This window comes from Gekko japonicus, unplaced genomic scaffold (assembly GCF_001447785.1).
Source record: "Gekko japonicus isolate JY-2015 unplaced genomic scaffold, Gekko_japonicus_V1.1 scaffold52, whole genome shotgun sequence".
Lineage (NCBI taxonomy): Eukaryota > Metazoa > Chordata > Lepidosauria > Squamata > Gekkonidae > Gekko > Gekko japonicus.
Window position 1 is genome coordinate 838,809 of NW_015168653.1, and position 10,281 is coordinate 849,089.

Here is a 10,281-nt window from a genome sequence, read left to right on the forward strand (position 1 = left end):
CGCTTGGGCAAAGCTTCGCCCCGGCGTTTGTTTTTTAAAAAAGAAAAGGCCCTTAGTTTAACTTTCCGGAGTCCGGGACTTCAGGAAGGCCAGTTTGGGCTTTAAACTTCAAAGGTAAGTCCTTACCTTTAAAGTTTAAATGTAAGATGGGGTGTTTTGAGCATGCGCAAAGATCGCCATTCTGTGGATGGCTGCCTTTGCGCATGCGATCTTCTCCACTCTTCTCCACTCCGCTCTCCCCCGAAGCCGTTCAATCCTCCCGTAAACCTTCTTGTTTCTCTGAACATCAGCAAAACTGGCCAGTCTCTAAAGGAGCCATCTGTCCGTGTCCTACAGTAATTACGGTACCAATCTCCTCTTAGCTGTCAGGACGCTGAGCTGCTCCCAGCCGCTTGTTCAGCTGCGCGTCCTTGGTCTCCCTCTGAGCGAAAGTTTTAAAGTGAACACATTGTCCATGGAAACTCAACAGAAGAGAACAAAAAAAAGGTGGGTCACCTCTGTTGAAACTCTTATTCAACTCCTTTGAAACCAGCTTCGGCTGGTGCAATCTATTACCTCCCGCCGACGGTGGTGGGAAGGCGAGACTTGAAGACGGTGATCGCGTTTCAGCCAGAATAAACTGCACCGGTTCCAACCGGTACAGTTTATGCCAGCTGAAACGCTGTGTCTGAACGCACCCTAAAAGACATATATTACATCACACACTTGTTAACTCATATAAGGTAGAAACACATTGGCTGCTCATTAACACGGGAAGCCCCACTCAGCAGCAGTCTGGAGCCATGCAGGGTCTTGCACTGTCCGTTGCCCATTTTAAGATTACAGCACTTATATTCTGGTGGGTAGCCATGTTGGTCTGAAGCAGCAGAACAAAGTTCAAGTTATAATTCTGCTCAGGATGTGAACTGCTCTGCTCAGTAGGTGAAAAAAAATTAAAGGGAACATTACAGAGGAGTGATGTGGGTTCAAAGTTAAAGTTAATGATGACATTTAATGAAGGCAAATACACCATGTCCCACATTTAGGCTATCTACCATGACTGACTTGCAGCCCAACAGCCCTGACAACTAGAGGTAGACTATATTTACATATGTGTGGCAAAACATTTTCCATAGAAAAATATAGCACTGGAACATTTTCTACCCCATATCACTGCTACAGAGCGCAAATTAAGGTTAGGTCCAACTGATAGAGTAAATTATCCATATACATCTGCTATTTCCAACTGCTAATGAATTTGTCATAAGATGAATAGCATACATGGACATGTAAGGAGGGGCAATTACTTTTTATAGCAAGTTAGCTACTCCTGGTCCTTACTGAACCCAAGAGAGACTGAGAATGATGTTGAGGTACCATCCCTGATGAACAACAGGCATTATTAGAATCATCAACATGCTCATCATTAGCTTAGAGAAACATTCAAGCCAGTCTTTCAGGCCTAACTCTCATGACAACCAGTTAATCAGAATGAACAAAGACATCTGAAAGAGGAACGTAGGCTCCGGTCACACGGGCAGGAAACTGCGGGGGGGAAGCGTGGCTTCCTGTGGAGGTACCGTGGAGGTTCCATGGGTAGGGAGAGGTGCCGATCACAGGACGTGCCTGCGCGCAACGAAGAAGCGCGCGGTGCGGCAAACTGGTTTTCGTTTTTTGTGTACACGACAAATGCGCATGCTCCGTTGGGTGCGTGTGCGCATCCACTGAGACCTGGGGGGAAAAAAACCTTTTTCGCAAGGGGACATGGGTGGGCGCCGGATGCCACCGGAAACGCGATCAGACGCCCGCCCTTGCCCCGCGGTTTCCGGAAACTAGTACCTCCGAGGTACTAGTTTTTTGCTGCACATTTTCGGCAGGAAGCCTCGGTTGTGCTGCAGAAGCACTACGCTTCCCAGATGTGCCGGTGAGATCACGCCTGGAAAATCCGCCTGTCTTCCGTCTCTCTTGCGTGGCTAATGTTCCGTGTGACCGCAGCCGTAAATGGTCAAAGCCAAAATGGTGCTTACATTGCTTCCAACAAGCTGATGCACATGAATCTCTGCAACCAGGAAGGGGGAAGATAGCAAGTTGCTATCAAATGTCATATGATTTTGAAGCAGTTTTACTTTTGTTTTCACTCCTTTTCCCCCTTGAAGAATTTGACATTTGACTCCAGAAATATTTTTATCCTTGCAGTTAGCTTTCTACAGTAAGAGAGAGAGAGAGACTCCCTACACCAGAAGAAAAGGACATCCTTAACAGATTTGGGCCTTGATGAGAACTGTTCTGCTTCTTAAATTTGAAATTTCTTTTATATTTGTTTATATTAGCTGGCATTTGTTTATATTAGCTGGCACACAAACATCTGTGCAGGATTTAGACTTAGTCTTATTAACATTCTAATGACCCAGCATAGACTTCTCCATCCATAATATAAACAGCTCAAATTACCAAAACAACTTTCCAAATCTTTTCAGCCAGTTCGCAGTTTTGGTTATCCAGGGGCTCTTTTCCTCCCTCGAGTCTCCAATTTATTCTACTACACTGTAAGCAAGGAAAGATCAGGAGGATTTGCACATTCAGTTATGCCTCGGTCCTCAAATTTTCCAAAGCCCCAAACTATACAGGTGAACATACAAACAACTCACTTCCAATAACAATGAAAAGCAGCTTCACAGCATGCGCTAAGAAATTACCTCCTTGCATGTTGCTGTAGTCTAATGAGGCAATAAGATACTCATAACAAAAATAGTAAAGACCACAGGTTTGATACATAAGACGCGTGCAGAGCTCCCCTCACTCAGGCTGTCATTGCTGTAATAACGAAAGCGAACATAAACCCAACCATTTGAAAAATATTCTAGTCTTATTCCTTGAACCATGAAACTAGAATCCTGAAGACCATGTGTAAATATACTAAAAAATTAAGACATATTAACCAAATGTTTGTACCTCCCCATAATTTACTATTCTGTGGATGTCCAGTCAACAGTGAAAATGACAACTTGCTGTGCTCAAATAAACACTAACCCAGAGGAGGTTTGGTAAATGAGGTGGCCCCTAATGTGGGGGCCACAATATGCTAATCCGGTTTCCTTATTAAATTGCTCCAATTCAACATAAGACAGGATCTGGGAGTGGCTCTATGACAAAAGTGACATTTTTTCTGTAGATACTGTGCATGGCAAAGCAAGCCTACAGAATGACCTGGCGGGTCTTAGTGACATATACAGTAAATGCTAAAACAGTAAATTGTAACTTGCTCCTTGGAAGCTCTTTGAGCCTTCTACGATGTTCCCAGAGATCTTTATCCAAGCACAGATCAGAGCTACGCCATTTTTAGCCTCAACAATACTACAGCACTGAGTGTTCTGCGTCAGCTCACGCATGCAAGCACCACACATACTTTCAGCTTAGGAACTCTCATTCAGGCAAATGAAGTTCTAGGACAAAATATTCCTGATTTATACAATTTCTTAATAAAATATTGGTACCATACCATTCCTCTTGGCTCAAGGCAAAGTTGCAAGTGGTGATTAAAACATTACTAATTAAAAACAAAATTTGATACCTCCACTGTTGGCTTACCTGTCCAGTGTTTCAGCATTTTTGGCGTATGGTGCTGAAGACAATTTATATGATTACTGAAATCCAACTAGATGATACACCTGAACATCTACTTCTGGGATGACTTCTGAATGATGATTTACCAATATGGAAACAAGCGATTATTGGTATTTTATTGGGGGCGGCAAAACTTGCAATTGCTTCTCAATGGAAATCACCTTCAGCCCCATCTGTTTCAGCTTAGCATTCCAGACTTTGGGAAAAATATGTTTTGGCCAAATTAACTTTTAATTTTAATTCTTTGTCTTCACCAGCAACAGTTTCTAAGTTTAAAAAAACTTGGTCCCCTATTTTAAATTATTTGGCCAAGAACAGAGAAATTCCAAAAGAACTTTATACTAGTTATATATAATTTAAGGCCCTTTTTTTGTTTTGTTCTTTGTTTGTTTTACTGGTGTTGCTGTACCATTCCTTTAATTTTTAATTTTTGAATGTAATAAAAAAAAATTAAAAACCCCAACTACTTATACGATGCCTGCTGTCCCTACCCCATCAAAAACCATGGCAAACAAGCCTCTTACAGGTGTTTCAGTATGAGATGCCTGCTGGTATGGACAGGGTCTACGTAGGGTTGCCAACTCTGGACTGGGAAATTCCTGGAGATTTGGGGGTGAAGTCTGGGGAAGGTGAGCTTTGAGGATAGGAAGGATTTCAGCGGGGTATAATGTAATACAGTCCACCTTCCAAAGCAGCCATTTTATCCAAGGTAACTGATCTCTGTTGCTTGGAGATTGGTCATAATACCAAGAGGTCTCCAACCACTACTTGGAGGTTGTAAACCACAGATCTACGCCATCCTCGCAACTTGTAAAAGTTAGTCACCTTAAACTTTCTTGAAATTACTTGCAATTACCAAATTCCTGGCACCTCACTAATCTCCCCTTGTACACCAGTATTTCATCATCCCCATAAGAAACATTGCTTAGTTTAACTATGCACGGTAAAACACACACACACACCAAAAAAACCCTTCTAGACAATTATGTTAGATGCTGGAAAGACACATTCAACTGAGAACAAAGCATGCTCATAAACTTTTCACAAGAAGGTTTAATGTTTAACCCCGATAAAGAGTTAAAACTTTACTTCACATCTGTAACTTAAGTCTACATTTTAACAGAAACCTGTCCTCCTACAGAGAGCTCAAACATCCCATAACATGTTACACCACCAAATCAGCTTCTGAAGATTCATGATAAACACAGTTGATAGGCCAAGACTAAGTTTCTTCATTTGGGCTGGGTGTGCGCTAACATTTTCTCTCAGAATTATCAGCCAACACTTTTCCTCCATAAATTTTAAAAGGCTGTTACTCAAGTTAAAAGTGAAAGGGAGACTAGTCACAAAACTTCCATCATTGCAGTTAAGCTAATTAACATTTCCACACTTCATACTAAAAAAGATCAACAGAGGTCCCTGCCACACGGGGGGGGGGATGGGCAAGTGCGGCTTTTTAAAGCCGCAGCAAAAGAGACACGCGGCGGCAGGATCACATAGATCATGTAAGCCGCCGCGCACTTCCTCCCCGGCACGATCAGATGCTGGGGGGAAGCCACAGAAAGAAACTGCGCATGTGTGCGCATGCACAGTTTGGCGGGGAGCTGGGATTGATATGCACAACAGGCGCGGTGGTGATCCCACGGCCGCGCTTGCTGCGGTGCTGCAGGTAAGTCCTCCTCTGAAGAAGGTTCTTTTTTGCAGCGGGTTTTCCGGGGTTAGGGCCGGATCAGGGACGGGTGCGCAACGCTTCCCAGATGTTGCGGTGAGATCGCACCCGTTTGCTGTGCCTCCGATCCATCCCTCTCCCGGCCCAAAACCTTCCGTGTGACCAGGGCCTCAATTCAGGCACATCAAGTTCTAGTTGACACCCAGATGGTCAGCCGTGTTGGTCTGAAGCAGTAGAACAAATTTAGAGTCCAGTTGGCAAAGACCTTGAGTAAACCTTTGTTGGTCTTAAAGGTGCCACTGGACTCTAAATTTGTTCTAGTTGACAGTTATCCTTTAGTAGTTTCCTATTACATACCACCAATGCTCCCTCAAAGCTGTGGAGTCTTGTGAGCAAAAATTCTATTTTGTGAGCTACTGGCCTTAAAGTTGTGAGCAAACAATTTGGCTACTGCATAAATTAGTTTGCTCTGGAGCCATCCTTCCTGAGCTAAGACAAAAATGTGTGAGTCGGAGGCTAAAAAACTGTGAGCTAGCTCACACTAACTCAGCTTAGAGGGAACACTGGTGATAACCAGTGACCTGGGGAGTCACGTGTGGATCTGACAGTTCAGCAATCAGGGTTATGTATACCCATATTTCCTAATTATTGCTGCCACAAAAAGTACTAGGTGCCACCATGAAATTTCTAGGTGCCAAGACAACCTGGCGCAGTTTCATTTGCTCCACAGAATATTCGCTTTTGGCCGAAAACTCAGTAACAGCTGACCCGGCCTTGTTGTGGTCTCTCTTATAAGAAGGCGCTAGCCGCTCTCGTGGCTTATGCCGCATAGTGGCGCCCTTACACTTCTTGAGGTACCACACGTCTGACATGAGGTAGCTACAATGGAACTTGAGTTCTGAGAGTGCTTCGTGAAGTGAAACGATTTTGTCATGTTACAGGACTGTGGCTCTGGAAGCTAGGGTCTCCGTGAGTCAGGACGATGCCAGGCTTTGTTTGCCTGTTTTCGCTTTGCTGATAAGGGAATATTTATCATAACCTTGACACTGCTGGGAAAGGAGAGCTAATATTTGAATCCTGTCCTTTATAGCAGTGTAGGGGCCTGTTATTTTAAAATTTGCAACTTCAAACACTTCAGAAGACTGGATTTTCTGGTGAACACATGTCTCTTGAATGTTTATTAACAGTTACCATTCAAGAGTTGGTGCTGCTAATCTTAAATGGGTGGCATTTCTTTATAGACTTAAATGTGCAGTTCTGCAGGAACACAGCAGTCCATTTTGAAAAGCATCATAGGGCTCCCCATGTTTACCAATCATGGTACAGGGTTTCTCATTGTGGTTGGGCAGGTAACAAGACACGGGTAACCAGGGCAGGACCATTGATGGAGATTTGTATTTAGCTGTGTCAGAGTGCTTTCACTTAGCCGTGTGAATTGGCCTGGGGGGGGGGGGGGGGGCAAAGGGCTTGTGGGTACCTGCAACATGACAGCAACCAGGCAGTTGATGGTTAACAGGGCAAAGCCCAACGAACAAGTAAATAAAATAGCTGGCAGTTACAGAAACAGCATAAGGCAAGTTTCCTTCAGACCAGTTGACCTGCTGATAATGCCACAGTTCATGCTTACAGGCACAGAGATGGGGAGTAATTTTAAGGAGTTACTCATGAAGCTCATCTATAAAGGATCCACTAAATGAGTGCTGATTAGTATTTGGATGGCATCCCTTCACAGTCCAGCATAACAGAGTAGCTGAACCATTGCAACATTTATTTCATTTTTACCTGCCTTTCTCCCCAGTGGGGAGCAAAACGGCATCTGTTTGCCTGTACTCCATTTTATCCTCACAACAACCCTGTGAAGGGGGTTAGCAGAGAGTGTACAACTGGCCCAAGATCACCCAGCAAGCTTCCTAGGCAGAATGGGGGTACGAACCGGGATCTCCTAGATCCTAATCTGACACTCTAAGCACTGTACGGATATACCAAAAACAGAAGGTATGACAGACATTACACCAAAATAGCAGAGGAACAGGCAATGTCACGAAAGACGTTTAGAATGCAAGTGTAAGACAATGGGAAACTCCCCCCCCCCTGTGTGTAACTGGTACAAAGAAAATATAGGTTCACAAGGTTACCATCATGCCATAGTTTCTTTATTCCTTCAAGAAACTGAAATAAATGTCTCTGTAGACATGCCATATAACATTTTCTAAATAAATACCAACAACAGATGGCATCTGGTTTACTAGCGATTCACATATTCATTTCACCTAGCAAATTAAACAGGGAAAAATATATCATGTATGGGGATAATTTTGTGCTTCGTTGAGATGACATACTGATATTCAGTTTATTTAGAGTCCAATGGCACCTTTAAGTTCAATAAAGGTTTATTCAAGGTATGAGCTTTCCTGTGCACACACACTTTATCAAATATGTAGAAAGGCAAAAAAGGTTCAAACCTATAGCCAGAGAATGAACAGCAAAACATCATGCGACCTGATGATGATCAAGACATGCAAAGTAACACTAAATGACAGGTTTATTGTCACTTGGTTATTGTCACTTGTCAGCCAATACCTCACTGGGATTCCCTTACAACACAGAAATAGTTGCTTGCATGGTGCAAGGGGGGGGGAGAGAGTGGGGGGGGAGAACAAATGATGAGTTCAAACCCTGGGGAGGGGGGATAAGGGGAATGGGACCCAAATATATACTGAATAAACTCCAGCTATCCAGCTCTTCAAGTCCATAACGGTAAGCAAGTGGGGAGCCTGTCATACTACACTGTGCACGCTGTCCAGTGAAGCTCTGGGTCCTCTCTGCACAAACCGTTAACAAGATGAGATGCACTAAATATGCATAAAGCATTCACATTCACGTGCATTAGGTCACATAACTGTACCAGCACCTTCTCACAGTCATATTTAGATGCTGTCATAAACAAAGGTAACGCAAGTTACTACATATGCTGTTAAATAGGAACGTATGTCCAAGCACGAGGGGGGGGATAAGGGGAATGGGACCCAAATATATACTGAATAAACTCCAGCTATCCAGTTCTTCAAGTCCATAACATAAGCAAGTGGGGAGCCTGTCATACTACCAGTGAAGCTCTGGGTCCTCTATGCACAAACCGTTAACAAGATGAGATGCACTAAATATGCCTATAGCATTCACGTGCATTAGGTCACATAACTGTACCAGCCCCTTCTCACAGTCATATTTAGATGCTGTCATAAACAAAGGTTAACACAGTGGGGAAAGAACAGCACGCAAGTTACTACATATGCTGTTAAATAGGAACGTATGTCCAAGCACGAACCATGAGACAGAGACAAATGTGTGCCATGAAGGAGACTGATACTCAGCAAGACTTTCTCTTCCTGAATTGGCTTGCACCAGGAACCACAGATTCACATCAGACATCCCACCCCGCCCCCTTTCGGGAATCGTTTTGCTCTTAGCAAGATGACATTGTCAAATGCATGGAAAAAAGAAGCCAGAGAGGGTATCCCCCTCCTTAAGCACAGGAGACGGGATGAGCAGACAAGCCCCTCGAGCAGTAATGGCATATCACACTTTCTCACACATACCTCACAGGGTTGTTGTGAGACTAAAGGGGAGGGCTCACGCATGCCACTCTGAACCTCTTTGGAGGAACCGGTGGGATTTTTAAAAAAACTGTGCTGCATATACTCAACCGACAGGGGTGCCTCCTTCCATGCAGCCGCCCTATCCCCACCAGCAGCGCTTGCATACGAAGCCCACGACCCGCACCTGCAAAAGACAAGCCGCTGGCTCTCCAGGACTACCGGGCGGTGTACGGGGGCTGAAAGCCGACGGAGACAGATGGACGCACAGACACGCGTAACGCAGCTGCAACGGACACGCGTCTCTCACTGGCATCCCCCCACCGCCTTCCCCGAGCACATACAAGCGCCCTCCGGACTCGTGGCGCGCGGACAGCCCTGACAGGCCGGGAAAGGGACCCGGGCGGGCGGGCGGTCAGACTAGCAGCTACTGCCTGCCATACTGCTGCTGGCTGGCTCCGTTGCCTTAAAGGCGCTGCATCCGACCCCGACTCCCTCCAGCCCACTCGGCGGCTGCGCAGGCGGCGCCGGGCATACCCAACCGCGACTCTTCCCCTCAGCCGCCCCTCACCTCCCGCGCCACGGACAGCCGCTCCAGGACGCCAGGCTGCAGTGGCTGCCGAGCCCCAGCCCGACACAGAAAGGCCGACGCCGCCATCACTTCACAGCGGCCCGCTGGGCACTCCTCAGCCGCCTCGGCCGCCCTTTCACCTTCGCCTCCTCTTGGCCAATCAGAAGCCGCGCCTTCCCGTGACAGACACACACACCCCTCGCTCTTCCCTCCCGCCCGAGGCTGCTGCTTTCGCTGAATGAGACGGGAGGAACGGCCACGATCCCGCCTCCCTGCGCGGAGGGGGAGGGGCTTAGGGGAGTGGGCGGGACCCACGCCGGAGAGCGAGCCGTCCTGGTGAATAGAAGGAGCCGCGCGGAGGGCGTGGCGCAAGCGCAGTCGGCTTGGTTTTGGAGCCGCTGAGGTCTGGTGGCTGTTGCGGTTTATACATAGCTGAACGTTTCGTGCAGTGTGGAGTAAAGGCGCTGAGACTGGGTTGCAAGCTTCATGCTGGAGCGAAGCAATACTGAAATCCCCCTCCCCCCCACAAAAAAGGCGCTATGGTACCTTTTATTAAGAACAATCGAAATACCACAAGTTGCCAGCTCAGGGTTGGGAAATACCTGGAGATTTTGAATGTGGAGCCTGAGGAAGGCGGGGTTTGGGAAGAGGAGGGACTTCAGTTCGGTGCAGTCCCAAAGAGTCCACCTTCCAAAGTGGCCATTTTGTCCAGGGGAACTGATCTCTGTCGCCTGGAGATCAGTTGTTATAGCAGGAGAACCCCAGCCACTACCTGGAGGTTGGCAACCACAATGGAGTGTAAGCTTTTGGGTTCTCCAGAACTCTTCACCAGGCAGCCTGGGTGA

The 10,281-nt window shown here is 46.1% G+C and overlaps 1 protein-coding gene across 1 annotated transcript in view; it reads right to left on the minus strand.

The window, feature by feature from the left end:
• Window positions 1–9,550, minus strand: part of PCCA (propionyl-CoA carboxylase alpha subunit) — a 331,566-nt gene extending 322,016 nt beyond the window's left edge. The window contains exon 1 of the mRNA XM_015415102.1: window positions 9,437–9,550. Coding sequence (XP_015270588.1) covers window positions 9,437–9,523 — 87 coding nt within the window. The 5' untranslated portion in view covers window positions 9,524–9,550. The remainder of the gene's footprint in view (window positions 1–9,436) is intronic.
• Between the last annotated feature and the right edge of the window lie 731 nt (window positions 9,551–10,281).